Raw genomic sequence first — 18,295 nt, 5'->3', positions numbered from 1 at the left:
ATGCTTGTCAGTAAGTGATCAGTGCACTAGCTTAGATCAGTCCTCAACCATTGATATAGAAGAATCAGAGTCATGCAGCCGACCACAGGGACAGTTAGTCAGGGATCTCAAGAGGATGTTATGGACATAGAGGGGAAGTGATCCAAAAGTCTAAAGGTGGGCAAGCAAGCCAGCCCCAAAAAGAATCTCTGTGAACATGAATTAAGCTCACAGACTATCAGCTGGCAGATCCCTTCCTGCTCAGGGAAGACCTGTTTCTGCTCCATTAAGGAACTGATTGCACAAAGCCCATAAAGTTTTTGGGGGCAAATCTGCCTTAGTCACAGGATACTGATTTAATCTCAGCCTCATCTAAACACCTCAAGAGAAGCATTCCAAATATATGACCACATGTTTGGGAGCCACGGCCTAGCTGCACTGACACACGAACCTCCCCACCCCCACCCCATCATGGACAGATAGGCTGGCAGTGAGGCGAAGGGTCTCCCTTCCTCATATAGAGTGGACATGGTAGGTGTACCAAAAACAACATTATCTAAACAACTATGCAGGTTAACCAAGGTTGTTCTGCACAGAGACCAGAACACTCTGGGTGCAGCCGAGCTGATGGATAAATCATGTTATCCCACTGGGCAGCCATCCAGGAGTCAGTCAGCAGCCTGGCCAGCAGAAGACCACAGGCCAGCAAGTGCTCCACTCAAGGAAGAGCTGACCCGGGGCTTCCTGACCCTAGCTGATCTTTGCTGCTTTCCTAGGGCTCAACCAGGCTGACTGTGGAGGAAGCAATAGTAAAACAGAATCCTCAAACAGTATACCAGATAGAAATGCTTAAGAGATTCTGTGTACTGCAGGGGCTACCCACACCCTCAGGCACTCACTTGGGAAGAAAAGGCAACCTTGAACTGGTACCGAGTGAGACAGCATTTTAAAGGATTCAGCAGGCACTTCCATCAACTTCAAAGCACCACAGGATAAAGACAGTATTCAAAGAATGTGGATAACTAGCCACCCCAGAGAAACTCATGAGGGATGATAGATGGGAGGCGGCTGGCAGGGAGGCCTCTGGGAGCACCAAATGAAATGGGCCCTTGTAAAGAGAACAAGAGCAAGTCTTAACCAAATAAGCCTCTCTGAAGCGTAATGAGGACTTCCTCATATCCCTTCCTGGGGTTCCCTTGTCCTCATCCTAAGTCACCCACTACTGCCCTACCCCCATGCCATTTAGTGTCCAGGTGCAGAACTGCCCTTCCCTTAGCACCTGAGAAGTACAATTGTGCCACCTTGGTGCGGGAGGAACACTCTTTCCTCCAGATGATGGCCGGGGATCACTCTGGGAAGCTGGGGAAATATCATGGTCTGTAGGGAACCTGGTGAACCTGTGCACAGAACTCTGGGGAGCCTCACAGTAAATGTTCTCTAAGGCTGAGCAGAGGAGGGAAGGGGCCTTCTGCTAGGCTCCTTCTGCAGTTAGCTCCTCCGTAACGAGGTGGCTGGGTACCAGCCCTGTCCTTAAACCAGGAGGTGGGTAGTAACTTGATAACACTTTTGCATCTTCCATTACTACTGGATATGCCTCATGACTTGAGTCCTTTCCCTAGAGCAAGTCTTGCCTGACCACCACAGGGTCACCTGACACACAAGGACTCCTCCCTTTGTGAGTCACTGTAGGATGGCAAGCTGATGAATGTGTTGACAGATGAACTGGTAGACAGGCGTGTGGGTGGAGGAGTAGAGAGAGAAACTTGTGGATGGGGAGGTAAATGGGTAAGTGTATGGATGGACAGGTGGTAGGCGGCTAGACGGATATGTGAGTAAATGAGGCTGCATGAGTGGGTGGCTGAGTAGCTGGATAAGTAGGTGGATGGATAGATGGGTAGGTGGGACAGTAGATGGGTGGGTGGGTGAGTGGATAAAGGGGTGATATGGCACTGATTTTAGAAGAGCATATAATGAAAAACACAAGAAAACAAATGTTCAAGGTTAATCCTCATCAATTTGTTGCTATGCCAATATAAACATCCCATACATTTGAAAAAATAACAATGGTGACCATTAATCTATTTAATTGCTATTTTTAAAAGTTAAAAGTGCAGCTACTCTGGTTATAGATCTTCAGAAACATTTGTTGCTCCAGGAAGCAACGAGTCTAATCTTACTCCCTAAAGGAAGGCCAGTGATGACTAGGAAGAGGAGGGCCATGACTTTAATGACAAGGACTTCCGACACACGCTGGAGCTCTTGTTTTCCACTGGAGAAACACAATACTGTCTCTCACATTATATCCAAAAGGCATGTTGTTTTCCTATGATATGTTTTGTTTTGTTTTATTTAAGATAGGGTCTACGGTAGCTCAGATTGGTCTTGAACTTTTAACATAGCCATGAATAAGCTTGATTGCCAGATCCTACTGAGTTCTTGGATTACATTCATGTAGCACCATGCTGGTTTATATGGCACAGCTGGGGACTGAATTCAGGATTCTTTGCATTTAAGGTAGGTACTTTTCCAACAGTGCTATATTCTCAACCCTTCTACATTTCTATGTGGAAAAAAAGTCTTCCTGAGTGTTGGTGGTCTTATTTTTCTCCCTAAGAAAGAGACAATATTAGTCTGATCTCAAATCATTGCTAGATCAAAAGATTCCATCTCTATTGACAGCCTTCTTCATAGAAACTCTGAGTTTCCATTTTTGTTGTCCTCTCTTCTTAGTGAGCATCAGGTCTGTAGTGTCTTAGAAAAGGTAAGCTGCTTCTGAACTTAAAGAAGTGGCTTTGAGGACAACACTCATGATCTCAGAGTATTTCCAGGTTCCATGCTCAAAGGGAAAAAAAATCGTATGTTCCTTAAACATCTTTTTGACCCATTAGGGAAATGAGTGCAAGCAGGCATGGAAAACTACACTCACCCAATTTCCTGTTTGCATTAAAGTCTCACTAAAGTCAACATGTGAAACAGAGAGGACTAAGCCCTGCAAGCTCATAGCCTGTGTGCCAACGGAACCGCCAGCACACTCTGATGGGGCCTTGAGCCTATAACCTTGTGAGCCGGGCTCCACTGTCCAGGTCCTCACCTCTCACAAGATCCATAACATGAGGGCTCCAGGGAAGGGGGTGTCTCCTGCTCCCTGCCCGACCACTACATCTATAACATCAAGTCACCTAGCTCACCCTTGCACCCCACACTTCTTACACTGAACCTCCCCTCCGTGTGCTCTCTGTAAGAGTAGGGAAAATGAACAACTTTGAGATGGTTGTATCCTCAAAGGCTGAGATATGATCTCCCCTCAGAAACTGTTAAGCAACCTATTACTTTTCATAGGGCTGTCCTGCCCTCAACTAATACAGATTGAGGTACCGATTCCCAGGGACTGCAGGGAGTAACTGTAGGGAGAGCCACCTTCTGGACCATGAGTTCCTGAGCTCCAGCAGCACCCCACTTTGGGTCAAGAATCCCTTGACTTTGAGTCAGTGTCTCACTTTAGGCCAGGAGCCCCTGAGTTTGGGCCAGTGTCCCTTCCTGGAATTCAAGGAGACAGCTATTTGCAGATTTCATCTCTGTGAAACATAACCCAAATTCTACAGCTATCAGCTTTAGACAGGTACAGAATGGTGGGAAAATCTGAGGCACCAGACACATTTGTTTCAAATGAGGATCATGAATATGTGGCCTTCTTGCTCCAGCCCTTATGATATGAACAGGCCTCAGGCCCTTCTGAGGCCTGTTTAGTGCCACAGTTTGGTGGTTCTATACTCCGTGTTGTTGATTTTGCTATTAAAACATCCCCAGATGAGCATGATGCTGGTATGTGCCCTGATCTCTAAACAGGCAGCAGTGATGGGCCTTGCAGACAAACAGTCAGGTCAGTACCATTCAAGAATAGGTTGCAGGACTATTTACCACCAGTTCATTGTTAATAGATTAATTCCATGCTCACACAGGCATTTTCAAGCTGCAATACACCAAAAACCAATGTTATCTGTGGATCTGTTGGTGTGACAACACTGTGACTGGTGACTGCAGAAACTTTACCCTGTCTTTTTACAGGATTACAGAACCACACCCTAAAAATAATCCAGACAGATACACACAGAAAATGCACATGGTGTATTTTAGAACTATTGTTTAGATTTGCTAAAAAGTGAAAACAAAGCAATAGTCTGCAATAAGAATTGGGTTAAGTAAACTTGGCAATGTCATAGAAATAAATACTCTGCTCATTAACAATGACAAGGCAGGACTGAGGGTGTGGTCTGGTGGTGCAGCTTGAGGTCCTAGATTCAATCCCCAATGTATGTACACAAATGTGAGTGTATGTATGCATATGTGTGTGTGTGTATCCTGGGAGCAGGAGGATCCTGGGAATGGCGGGAGTCCTTTAAAGCCTTGAAACTTGGCCCTAGTGACACACCTCCAACAAAGCTACATCTCCTAATCCTTCCCAAGCAACTGTGAACCAAGTATTTAAACATGAGCCAATGGGTGCCATCCTCATTTAAACCACAACTATCTATCTATCTATCTAGCTAGCTATCTAGCTAGCTATCATTTATCTTCTATCTACCTACATAGCTATCTAACAGCTATCTACCTATAAACAAAGACTTTTGATTACCCAGTAAACACATGATCATAACTAGCATGTGGGGCTAGAGTCACTGGGCAAAGTGCTTGGCATGCAAGCATGAAGACTCATGTTTGAATTTGCAGCAACAGGCATAGCACTGGATATCATTAACTTCAGCAGCACTGGGAGACAGAGAAAGAAGAATCTCTACAGCTCAAAGGCTAGCCAGTCTAACCAACAGGTGAGCTCAGGTTCAGTAAAAGACCCTGTTTAAAAAGCTATAATGAAAGCAATCAAGAAAGCACTTCACATCAATCTCTGGCCTTCATGCACATACCCACACAACATACAACATACACAGATGCACTCACATATGCACAAGCACACAAAAGTGTGGTATGTGGTCAAATGCTAAAGCATACAAGTACGTTACAGAAATGGGACATGTATCATGCCCTAACTTTTGAAACAGACATGACAGGCATGTCAACATTGATATGTTAGGCATACACACAGATGTTTGTATAAACGTGCATCTGATGTAATGAGAGACTGTACGCTGTTTTGCTTAATCTATATCCAAATTATTTTAATACAAACATGTATTATTTGCAAAATTTTGTTTTTAATAACCTGTAAAAGAAAAACAAAATGGCTGATCAGTGGGTGAGGGGACAGGTTTCATAACTCCTAGCACAGCTCGTGAATACTACTGCTCAGAGCTCCCCAGCAGGAAAGATCAATCCAACATGTTTATTTACTGAACCAGACTCCTCCCAAGGACACAGTTCAGAGACCCTAAGGGAGATATCAAGGGGTGAATTTCCGAAGACCTTACAAGTTTCATGCAGCGTTAGAACTAGACAAAGTAAACAGGAAGAGCTGAGTGTCCTCCAGCCAGGGGACAGGAACCTTACTTGCAGCCTCACATCCTTGGCATACAGTGGGCAAAGATGCATGGTCATACCAGAAGCCAAAGTTGTTCAGAAATGCAACTGACCCCTGGTCCAGATGCTAGTGGTCTGATCCTGAGGATGAAGGATTCCCCGTGTTTCTCTCTTCTGACCCTTTGCCATATCCCCCATCATTTTAACTATTACCTGAAGCCATCAGATGGGAACCCACTGGTCTAATCAATTGGAGGATTCCCATTATGCACATGGCTGGGAAGTCATCCTATTGTAAAGGGACAAGTGAGAACCATTGTCCCCTTAGCACAGATAACCCTATGTTACTCAGGAACAGGCCACTGTGAACCCTCAAACAGTATACAGCACAATGATTCCCATGAGGAGAGGGTCTTAAGACTACCTTGTACTATGGTAGTATTTCATCTACCCTTCTCTTAGGGGTGAGGGCAAAAGTAATCCTAAGTATAATACATGGAAACACAGGGACACATACCCCATGACATCTGGTGAACTTCTCCCCTAAGTTATATTACCAGAAACACAGGGACACATACACCATGGCATCTGGTGAACCTCTCTAAGAAGAGGCCAGTGTTCAGAACCCTTCCACTTAGCTCCCTATCAAGAAGTACACAGAACAGAAAAATCGATTGGTGAAAGGAAATCTAAAGATGCCATGGCTAGAGAATATGAGCTGTTTTAAGCCACTTCTTTATAGGTACATGCTTGATCCACTGTCCTGGACCCCCAAAGCAACATGAGACATGTGACCAGAACTTGCCAATACAGCGTGAGCAGCAGTGCAGCATCACTTCAGGATGCTCAGCACCACCCTCCTCTCTCTGCGTCCATCACAGGCCATGGAAAAGAGACAAGTTCAAGACAGACAGAGAACACCCAACATGATGTAACCAAAGGAGCCAGGTGGTAAACACTCTATTTGGTTTATATAAACACTGTCTGTTTGAATAAATACCTACCCCATTTCTGTCTGTCTGTACAAATACCTACTCCATTCTGCCTTTGTGTTTAGTAGGCAGCCACAGACAAAATGTGAGCAAGCCCCCGTCCTGGCTTGTCCCAATACCTCATGCTTTAACAGGCGGCTCCCCACAGCTGTTGTTGGTAACCTCTGGCTTTAAGCAGAACTTCCAACAGAAAGCTGTCCAGCCAAGAACATCTGTGTGGGAATTCATATGGTGTAATACACCCGGACCCTGCCACTGCTTGTCAGAATAGTTCATGCTAAATGGCCCAAAGACAAATGAGAAACACCATGGTTGTCTCAAATTTTTCTCAAGTCTCTGATCTTGTGAACGTTAACTCAGCATTTTATTCTGAGTACTGCTTCTTTTTACCACACTTTTCTGAAAAAGAATTTAAAGAAGGCAAAAAAAAAAAAAAAATGTAAGGCAAGTAGGACTGTTCATTCTTAAATAAGATGGAGTCACAAGTAAGACTCTCCCATTATAAACAACCCCAAATGGGTAATGTATGGACAACTATCTTCATGGTACTGCACCTCAGTCAAAACTGGAGATGAACCCGGAGAGATGGAAAACGAGTGAGGTGAGCATGCAGCTAGTCCAACAAATTGCCTGAGAGAGAAGATAACACCTGGAGTTGGGAGAGACTGAGACAGCCAAAACTCTCAGGAGAGATTCCAGAAACACAAGAACACCCCAGGATGAGAGGAAGAAGACTGCAGGGAGCTGTAGAGTATGGAGTAGAGCCTGACAGCTCACATCCACCAACACAGACATAAGCACCCGCACGGCTCAAAGGCAACACTCACACTGGACCAAGGTGAATAGCGCCCATCTGCATCCATCACATAACAGAGGGCACTGGCCGTGGTGTTGAAGAGTCTCACCCCGAAAAGGCTAATAGTAACTGGTCTAAGCAGGAGCCCTGCCTCCATTCCAGCCTCAGCCATCTTAACAGTAAGACTCAGAGTTGGGGGAGGAGGGCACTCGACTTCCTGACTTCCTGTGGCTTCTCTAAATCACAGGGGTGATTAGACTGGGGTTGATGACTACAGTCCTCAAAAAGGTGAAGTTCAAGATGTCTGGGATCTATTTTAAAAACATACCATGGTGCTGGAGAGAAGTACAGTTGATAAACTTCTGGCAGAGCATGAATGAGGCCCTGAGTTCAAAAAGTTAGGCATGTCAGTCCAAACCTGTAATCCTAGTCTCGAGAGGGAGAGAGCTACAGACAGGAATATCCCTGGGGCTTTCTGGCCAGCCAATCTAGCTAATCAGTGAGCTCTAGGTTCAGTGATAGAGTCTGCCTCAAAAAATTAGAGCTTGAGGAAGGTGTTCAGCATGGACCTCCAAGACCCATAGGCACATACAAAAACACATACACACAAATAAATAGGTAAACAAGAGTTTTCTAGACATTCAAAACAGAATCATCACCAGGTCTATTCTACAAGGATTGTAACAGCAGGTATCTCATAGCAGAAAGAATGTTGGAGTGCCTTGGAAAGAATGGAGATGGTTTTCTGCTTATTTAAACCTTCAACTGTGTTAATTAAGTGTGGTGGTATTTATAATTAATGAAAATTAGTTGTAAATTTAAATGTATAATTACTAGAAGTCTACCACAAAAGTCAGGCTAGGAAGAAATGGAAGCAAACTTTTGTAAAGTTCTCATGTTATATGTTCAGCAGTACAATTTAAATATAAGCTGTAATAAAATAACACATAATATAGTATAGCTACTAAAATAACAAATAGACTCAGGCAAGTAGGGCTGAGTAAATAACCAATAAAACATAAAATGGAAAAATAATTGAAATGCATTAATTCAACTCAAAAGATAGGCTTTTAAAGTAACAAAGAACATATGGGACAAATAACAAGATGATGTAATTTCGCTTATGTCAATTATCACATTAAATATAATGGTCTAAATATCACAATGAAAAATGCAAGGTCCACCTGTGTGCTGCCTACAAGAAACGCACTTTGAACATAAACACACATAAAATTTTAAAGTAGGATAGAAACACATATAACCTAAGTGTCTTAGTTATGGTTTCTATCACTGCACTAATAGAAATATCATGACCAAAAGCAACTTGTAATAAAAGGGTGTATTACCCCTTTCAACTCTCTAGTCATGCTTCATCACTGAGGTAAGTCAGAGCAGGAACCTGGAGGCAAGAACTGAAGCAGAAGTCATAGAAGATTCCTGCTAACTGGCTTATTCCCTATGGCTTGCTCAGAAGCCTGCCTTCTTATACCACTCAGGACCACCAACCCAGGTATGGCTCTGCCCACGTGAGTGAACACTTCTACATCAATCATGGATCAAGAAAAATGCGCCACAGGACAATCTGGTGGGGGACATTCTCTCAAAGGAGCTTCCCAAATGGTGGCACTCTGTCTCAAGTTGACATAAAACTAGCCAGGATAGAAAGCTAGCTAAGCATAAGTCTGCCTGCCATCCAGTAACCAACATCTTCTCTGGTGAACTTCTTTGTCCATGAAGTGAGTTCTCTGGTCTGAGTTAATGCTGTGTGGAACAGCAAGGAGGCCTGTCAATCAATCCTGCCTAGAGTTTCTGCCTTGAATTTCCTCAGTGATGACCTGTGACCTGTAATTATAAGCCAAATAAGCCACTTCTCCCTCAAAGCTGCTTTTGATCAGGATATTTGTCAGGGACCAGAAATGAAACTAGAACACCAAGTGATAAGAAGACAGAGGTAGGAGATGGTACAGAGCTCCTTTTTTTTTTTTTTTTTTTTTTTCAAAACAAACACCATAAAGTGCTGGAATTACCAACTTTGAAAGATGTTGAGCCATCACCAGTGTCACTCCAAGCAACAAGAAAGCATCCCCACACACTCTCGGAGTGCTGGTGTGCATATGGTGGGTATATGGCATCCAGAGTTTGGTAAATATCCTGATGCCAAGAGCTCCTGGCACACAGAGATGCACTATCCCAAGAAAAAGTCAGCTGTGGTTTGACTAAGAATGTCCCCAGTATTTGATATCTTGGTCTCCAGTTGGTAGAACTCTTGGAGAAGTTTAGGAGGTGTGGCCCTACAGGAAGTATGTCACTGAGTGTGGGCTTTAAGAGTTGAAACCTTTGCCTACTTCCAGTTTGCTCTCCCAGCTTCCTGCTTCTGCTGCCATGCCTCCCTGGCATGATGGATTCCTACCCTCTGGAGCCATGAGCCCAAATAAACTCTTCCATAAATTGCCTTGGTCATGGAGTTTTACCACAGCAACAGAAAAGTAACTAATACAGCGTCCCAGCTACTTAAGCACACACATTAAAGTTAAACTGCTCTTAAACTGAATTCATTAAAACAATGAAATTTTAAATGTATAATTTTCTTCTGCACTTCAAAGCTCATAAAGCTGTCATTGTGAAAACAAGTGGTTGTCCTGGAAATTGTGAATTCAAGTGCCCCATGCGGCACTAAAGGTCAGCGGCCCGTAGACGCCTCTTCATTTCCTTTATTTCCTGATTCCTAAGTAGTCTCCAGTTCCAGGCTTGTAGTCCTGACCTCCTAACTCCATAATAGCCTTAGCTTACTTTACCCGTTTGAATCTGTTTTCGTTTCTCCTTATTGCCACGTGCAAAGGAAAAGGCCAATTTGCACACCGACTGTCCAACTCTCAGTTTTACAGTTATAAAGAGATGGACTTTGAACCTACATCTTAATGGTGTGCTTCAGATCTGTATAGCCTTGTCCAGCCTGCCCAACACACCAAACTTCAGACAAAACTCCCTGGACTCCTCCTCAGCTTCTGGTAGGCAACATGGGAAACACAGACTGCGGACATGGAGTGAGTGAAAGCAAGCTGAGCACAAACAAGCTGGCCCAAGAAAGGTCTTCCCCCAAACCCTGTACCACACTCACGCACCTTAAGAAGGGAAGGGAACCCACACTCTCATTTACCAGTTACCACCTATTAACATAGAAGAAAGCAAGTAGTACAGGAAGAGAAAACAACAGGAAGGTGGCTTCATTAGAATCACCAACCTCCCAGACAGAGCTGCCTGGTCCAGGGTCCCAGGTGGAGGGACTATCTTTATACCCCAAGCATTCATAGGCCAAAGAAGTGATGTCCCGGCAGAATAAACCCTCAAAGAGCATACCAATGTTCTCAATGCATGCCACCTTAGACACAGGTCCTATTGAGCCCTGAATGGATGCTCCTCTTTGGCCAGCACCCCCAAGAACCCAGAATGAACAGAGCATCCCCCCTTATCTTGGCTGAGCTGTGAACAGTGGGACAAAATAGTGAGTTCATGTATCTGCAAATTCCTTAGCCCTGAGGCCAGGGACATGAGCTCTCATGTTATGACCACTTTGAAGAGAGCACATCCTAGTAGATCAGAGCCAAGGGTGTCTCCAGAGGAGATGGTCAGGAGCCAGGGAACTTCCTGCGAACTTAACACACTACCAACAATGCCAGGAATGGAGAGTCTTCTCCTCCAGTCTTCTAGCAAGGATGATTGTGCTTCCTATGGGAAGGTGACTGAGTCTACAAGGGCAGCTGTAGGAAGCTGCTCTCTCCTCTGTTTCTCATTTGGATGTTGTGCTGGTAAATGACAAGCTGTGACAAATGGGACAAGCATGATGAACAACAGAATCTAGCTCTATACCTATGGGCCCAAGAAATGTCAGCATATGGGAATTTTACCCATGTGGACTAGCCAAGTGTGCATCCACTCAACCAGAGCTCTGAAGCTTTGTCTATCCCACTCAGGCCTGGCACAACTGGCCATTATACTGTGCTCCACTGGGAAAGCTGATAACCCAGAAGGTTGACTACAGGGAATGGGTCTTAAAGTGGCTAGAATATATCACAAGTCCAAACACAGAAGAGGTCATCAGAAAACTCAGACTGAGCACCAGACTGGCAGAAGTAAAGGCGGCCAAACAGCCACTGCTCATTGGCCGATGCATGGTACCCAGAGAAGTAGTCTCAAATTCATATCCTCTATTGTTCCTGCACGAGAGCTTCTGCCATACCACCAGTTTTGAACAACTCCCTGGCACTGGAGTGGCCTGGAATGCCTGGTGGATATTAAGTTTTCAGGCTCAATTCCCATGACCTCAGCAGTGGAGACTTCAGGGGACAGAAAAGGATGTTAAAGGAGCAGGCTGTGAGGTGAGAGGCCCAGTGCCTATAGGACCCAAGCTACCTCCCCAAGAAGGCCAGGGTGAAGAGATGTAGAGGAAGGAACACCTGTTACAGAGTGATTTATTCAGTATACTAGGCAAAAGCCAGGTGGGCATTTCTATCAGCCTTCCAAACCACACTGAAACAGATGCTTCCTAAAGAGGCTCAAGGCACTGAGCACAGAAAGGGGCAGGGTACCACCAATGTCTTCCACCTTGAACTTTCAGAAAAGCAGAGCCAGAAAGCAGAGCCAATATCAGCCTATAGCATAAGGTGGTGGCCTCGAGACCATTTTGAAGCCCCCCAAAATCTGGCATTCTCCATGGCCAAAACACACCTCTGAAAAATCATGGAAGAAAAGAACCCAATTTAGTTTTTGGAGAAGATGAGAGGAGTTGGGCCTTCAGGCAGCAAGCAGCAAACAGTATGACAATGGGATGGACTTTGGAGGTGGGGTTCTGTAAGTTCTTATCTTTTATGTCTAATTTCTACATAACCATTGTTCTTTTGTTTCATTTCTCAGCATTAGGGTTATAATTCTAGGCCTCACATGCTAAGGCAAGCTCTCTACCACCTCTGCCTCCAATGTAGAAAAACATAGAAAGTATCAGCATTTACATGAGAACAGGGAGTGGGCAGAAAAGCTTAAAGCAATGCTTTTGTGTGTGACTATCCCATCAGGCCACTAACCCATACCAGCCTCGACCCAGACACAGAATGGGGCTTACTTAGCATATGTTCTCTCAAGTACTTGCCTGGGAGAATGAGTGCTACCCTGTTACATAATCTTTCAGGAAACTTCAGACATCTATAAAAGTGCAAAGTTGGAATTTCTGCAAACATACCTTCTGGGGAAATCTGCCAAACACTGTTTCTAGTGTTTCCCTGGACACCTTACACACCCTCTGCTACATTTAAATTGTTTGAATTTTTTTAAGTTTATTCCTTTAAGCAGGGGTGGGGGTGGGGTGGGAGTTGGGGGTGGGGAGGAGGGGTGGGGAGTGGGGTGGCATGTGGCATGCACATGAAGTCAGAGGGCAACTTGCAAGAGTCAGTTCTCTCTGCATCATGTGGGTCCTGAAGAATTGAAGCCAAGTTGTCAAAGCTTGGCTGCAAAGGTCTTTAACCACTGAGCTACATTTCTGTGTAGCATGGTAGCATGCAAAGCAGGGTGGAGGAGGACTCCAATTCTGTTCTACAGCTCACTTTAAAACACTGTTGCAAAAAGCAATTAAGATTTGGGAACACACAGTTTTGAGTATCAGACTTTGCCCAGATGTGAAAAATGGCTTCAGGGTCCAAGTTTTGGCCATTGACTCACTTCAGAAATTTGGAGACATTCCACCCTGGCCCGTTTTAAAAGTTGATTCCTTTACAGCACGATGTCTGTCCTCTCAGATACAGCCTTGGCTGACCACCCACACCCTCTGGAATGGAAGCCTTATTTAGCTCTTCAGAGGATTCTGCTAGGCGCTCCCACCCCAGCCTGGCCCTGCTGCTTGCACAGTCTCCACCAGAGGAAGCAGGACACCCATGCACTTTTAGAAGTGAGAACACTGACCGCCCACTCCTTGAATAGTTCCCTCAGATTTTTATAACTTTCACAGGCTCCGCGGAGATGCCAAAGTCCTCCAGCCCAGCCACAAAAAGTGAAAACTCTTCTTGGAATGCAGAAGTGCAGCTGCAGGACCCTGAATTACAGTTGGCCCCTGAAACGCATGCCTGCCTTCGCAGAACCAAATCTCAGAGCACACAGAGGTCTGCAGCCAACTCTAGCCTCTCCCCCAGGACTGGGATTTCTTCCGATCTGGGGGCTTTCTAGAGGCAGAAGTGCACAGTTATAGGTGAAAGTCAAGTGTCCAGGAAGTGGGGGACTTCTGCGAAACAGACTAGCTAGGAGTAGAAACAGCAAGAGGAGTTCCCCGGGCTGCCCAGAACTTGTTAACCCCGCACAGCGGGTTAACAGCCTCCATGGCACCTTGGATGTCAGGCTCCCTACTGGCAAAGAAAAAGCACCCTATAAGTGTTGCGCCCAACAGGGTCCCCAGGACACCCAACTAACTTGAAGGCTCTGGCTCAGAAGCTGGTGGGAGTATATACTTGGCGATGGTGGCGCCGCGGGGCGCAGAATCTACTAGAGAGGTTTCCTTGGCACAGGGTGGTGTGGGGTGGGCCTCGCTCCAGGAGGCGGGGGAAGGGAGGCAGGTAGACTGATGGAGGAAGAGGTCGGAGGAGGGGCGAACCACCCCCAGGTCTGCAATTCAGAAGAGAGAGGGAGGTAGAAGGGGAGCGGGGAGAGGAAGAGAAAGGGTGAGAGGGAGTAGAGAGGGAGAGAAGGAGAGGGGGAGAGAAAAGAGGGGGAGGGAGAGAAGGAGAGAGCAAAGAGGAAAGGGGGAGGGAAGGAAGGGGAGCGGGTTGAGTGAAAGTTGAGAAGACAGCGGAGGGGAGGCCAGTAGGGGAGGGCGCACGAGACGCACGGGGCTTTCCTTGGCGACTCCCTACCACTTCCCGGTCCAGCGGGAGATTCTGAGTTTGAACAAAGGCGGCTCCTAAGGCCGCGCGCTCTTCGCTCAGGTCCGCCCCTGGCGTCCCAGCCAGGACGGACAAAGGCCCAGCACGCCCTGCACCGGACGCTGGGATTCCCCAAACCAATACCCCTGTCCCCCCAGGCTACTCACGCTCCTAGATCCCCCTGAATCACACGTCCCGCGGACCCCAGCGCCCCTGAGACGCACTCACAGAATGGAGGTCTGCGGCGACACAGCGGGTACGGCCTCCAGCAACAGATGCATGCAGCGCACGGTGGTACGGAAGCACAGGCAGCGGCTTGGACAGCCTGCCCCTGGCTTCGAGGCGACCACCGCCATAGCCCCCAAGGAGAAGCATAGTACGAGCGCCTGTAGGCAGCGGCGCATGGGGCGCACGGCCATGGTAGATAGCGCGGACAGACCCTGGGACGTGTGGATCGCAGCGGAGGCCTCGGCGGGCGCGTCCACCGCCGGCTCCCAACTGAGTCCTCAGGTCCCGGGCCCACGTCCCAGCTGTGCGCGGGGGGCGGGGGGCGCCAGCTGTGCACATGCGCGTGGCTCCTCCCCCTCTCGGCCTCTCAGAAGGCGGGGGCTGGGCAAGCACTAGGGCCTTGGTGTAGGATCCCCCCAAGACCCTTCCCGGGAGTGCAGCTGGGCCTCCCTGGATAGGATGACCAGTGCGCACAGACTCCACCGTGGGGGAGCCTGGAAATGCAGAGGCCAGGGCTGGGGCCAGGTTTGGATCTATGATTCTTATTTTAAAACTGCAGTGCCGCAACTAAGACATCCCAAACCACACTTTGTGCCTGTATGCAAGGGTTTTGTTGCTGGTGATGCCTTGTTTTGAACACTTAAAGGTGTTGGGTATTCTAGGAAGTGAGCTTTCACACTTTTTTCTCAGTACCCCACCTCTGGTCCCACACAAAAGCATCTACCTTTAAGTTTTCCTCATTCCTATTGGAGAAAATGAGGGCCAGCCCCGTGGCGCACAGTTTGTAGGAAGGCTGTGCTGCAGAATTAGCAGTTCCCTGGGGGAGGGTTCCCTGAGGGAGGCCTCTAACACTAGCTACCTGTGAGGAGCCCCTGCCCACCTGGTGCTTTCCCTCGTAGGAAAGATGGAGAACACCTGTGGCCACCTCAGCTTGCTTCTACACGGGCAGCATAAAACAAGGGAAGCCCCGAGGCTTCCCTTGAGTACTGTGAAAGGTCAAATGTTGACGCTTTATACACTTCCCCGATTCTCCCTGGGGTTCCAGGCTCTCCATTCTTCAGGCCGGGAGGTCCAGGGTAGACAATACAGCCAAAGGAATGGAGTTCTTAGGCTTCAGATTTGGAAGTGGAATCCAGGGTGTGATGGTTGAGCTTGATTCCCAACTCCACTGAACTGAGCCCTCAAGAGACTACTGTAAAACTCTGGTTGCATCTAAGGGAAATTATCAAAAAGTTACCTAAAAAGAGAAGGCCCACTAGGAACCAGAGTGGAACACATAGGCTGGCAGTTTAATAGCACAGCTCTTTATCCCTGAAGTTGTTTTGCCTCCGTGTTTTGTCACTTTGATGGAAAACAAAACACCAGATAAGCCTTGACCTGCAGCAAACTACTCTGCTTCCACTGTTACCAGGCAGATATTCTCTCTGATGGAAGGGGTGTTTCTGGGAGTCCAGCATCAGGGTACTGCTGAGGGATGAGGTCACACTGTCACAAGGCTTCAGTTGCATTGCTGGCAGGCTTTACCACCAAGGGACTGAAGGCTGTTGGAGGGGGCTCCAGGTCCTAACCACTGGGACCTCACCATGGCTGGCACACATCCAACCATCTGCAGATTGTATTCCAGGGGGAGAACAAGATTAAGGCCTTCCTACTAAGCCCGAGCATGCCATCACTTTCCAGGACTCCTGCCACACTCCCTTGAGTAAATCAGGAGAGTCAGAATAACAGCCACAAAGCCTCCTGAGGCTGCCCAACCCCCACCCCCACCCCCAGGGAGACCTTCACTCCGCCCTGAGCTCTTGCAGAACCAGAGCTAAGTTTCCATGGGGGCAGAATTTCCAGGTATGTATTGTAGTGGGGATGGGCACAGGACAAGACAGGACAGTCTAGCCTGTGTACACTTGTAAGACCCCCGGAAGCTCAGGCCTCCAGGATCTCAGCCCAGGACCTCGGTCACCCCAATCACCAGGCGGATTCGAAAGCTTGATGCAAACTGCACAAGGCTTTATTGTTGTTTAATGAGCTAACCCCATGTTTAATGAGCTAACCCACCATGGCGGATGGCTAGGAAAGACAGCTCGAAGCGTCTGCATATAGATCTTATAGGGCAGTGTAAGGGGAGTGTCTAGGGGTCCATACAGGCTCAGGATTGGTGTGCCTCCAGGCTTGGAGGGTTTGCCCTGTGTTGATGGGTCAACTGGTTGTTATGGCCCATAGGCCCTCCCAGGGTGGTTGCTATGCTGTGTGTCATTGCTGTGCACTTGTCCGTAAAGCAAACCCAGAGCCATAAAGCATAGCATCACCAGCTAACTTCTGATTGGTTCCTTGCCACGAGGCAAGCATCTAACCTAGTAACTAAGACAAGGTCGGATAAGCATGTGTTCGGCTGTTATGACTGTGGAAATGGGGAGCTGGTCCCTTCACTCTGACAGAGACCAGACTCAATCTCCTGTAGTTAGTCAAGAGCCTGATGGACCTACCCCAGCAGAGACAGCCTGCAACTGCAAGTTCAGGGTTCTTCGGCCTCTCATGTCTCACCTACTTGTTAAAAACTTAGTTTGGGTATATGATACCAGAAACCAAAAACATCTTTCTACCACAAAATTGCATTTTCCCATTTAACACTTATTCGAGCCCCCCCCCCCCGCCCCATGATTTTTCTATAGGCAACAACCTGGAAATTGTCCTCACTGCAGGTTTTCCTCATATCATATTTGAGTTCTTACCAGGCATATCGGTCCATTCCCCCCTCCCACCCGCCCCAGCATCACTCAAAGGCAGTGGCCTCACTCCTCACATCCTAACACTCCCATCTTGTGGCACCCACAGCAGGAGCCACATTTCCAGGTGTTATAGAACTGGTGCTCTTTCTTTTCAGTACAGCTGCCATTTCTTAAGCCATCTGTGGTGTTTGGTCTTATGTATCCATTTGAATGGATAAAAGCATGCTATGACTTTTTAAGAACAGACATTCCCCTGGAGGCACTCTCTAGATGTGGTTAAAATTGACCAGTGGACTTTGATAAGGGAGATGTCATTAATATGTTTGATCTTACTAAATCACCCAAGATCTTGGGAGTAAATTCTACTACAAGGGCCTGGGGAGGCAGCTTGGTTAGGAAGTAGCTGTTGTACAAGCAGAAGGATCTGAGTTTGGCCCTCAAACATTTGTGTGTAAAAGCCTGGTATAGTGGCAGAAATCTGTTAACATTAGCATGCAAGTTTGGGTTGGAGTGGAGGGAGACAGGTGGTTCTCTAGAATTTGCTGGCCAGCTAGTCTAGCCAGTCTAATTTTGTTTGAAAAAATTAAGATAGAGAATGATAGAGAAAGACATCAACCTCTAGCCTCCACATGCATACAGAGGTACAAGAAACACACTCAAACACATAGTGTACACACACACACACACACACACACACACACACACACACACACACACAAAGGAAACTGTTGAGCAATCACTCCACCTCAGTTTTCAGCTTCTCATTTTTCCATAGAGGTCATGCTAACCATTTTCTTAAAACAGTTCTGCCCATCCATCCATCCATCCATCTATCTATCTAGTGGCACTTTTCCTTGTTTCTACTCTTTCATCATCCCCTTCAAGCCACTTCTTCACTCACTCAATCCATCCATCTACCTCCCTATCCATCTTCACATTCTTAGCCTATCCACTTACTCAATTTCCTTCCATTCATTGCTAATCCATCTATACCACTTATCCTCCTATCCACTTCTCCAACTATGTATCCATCCATCCATCCATCCATCCATCCATCCATCCATCCATCCCCCTGTTGTTTTTGTGTCTCAGAGGTTGCCTGATAGGCATAGCAGCCATCTGTACTGGTCTAAACAATGAAGTACAGTGGGGACTAGGAGCCAGGACCATGACTAAGGACTGAAAGAATGTGTGTTTTCCGGATGA

The 18,295-nt window shown here is 46.9% G+C and overlaps 1 protein-coding gene across 2 annotated transcripts in view; it reads right to left on the bottom strand.

Annotated features, from left to right (window-relative positions):
• The window catches only part of Pxdn (peroxidasin), a 78,865-nt gene extending 64,191 nt beyond the window's left edge, over positions 1 to 14,674 (bottom strand). For both annotated transcript variants that reach the window (XM_027424722.2, XM_027424723.2), the window contains exon 1: positions 14,367 to 14,674. In XM_027424722.2, the coding sequence (XP_027280523.1) occupies positions 14,367 to 14,557 (191 nt within the window). In that variant the 5' untranslated portion in view covers positions 14,558 to 14,674. The remainder of the gene's footprint in view (positions 1 to 14,366) is intronic.
• Between the last annotated feature and the right edge of the window lie 3,621 nt (positions 14,675 to 18,295).

This window comes from Cricetulus griseus, chromosome 7, assembly GCF_003668045.3.
Source record: "Cricetulus griseus strain 17A/GY chromosome 7, alternate assembly CriGri-PICRH-1.0, whole genome shotgun sequence".
Taxonomy (NCBI): Eukaryota; Metazoa; Chordata; class Mammalia; order Rodentia; family Cricetidae; genus Cricetulus; species Cricetulus griseus.
Note: the sequence above shows the minus strand (reverse complement) of the source record. Positions and strands in the feature narration are given on the sequence as shown.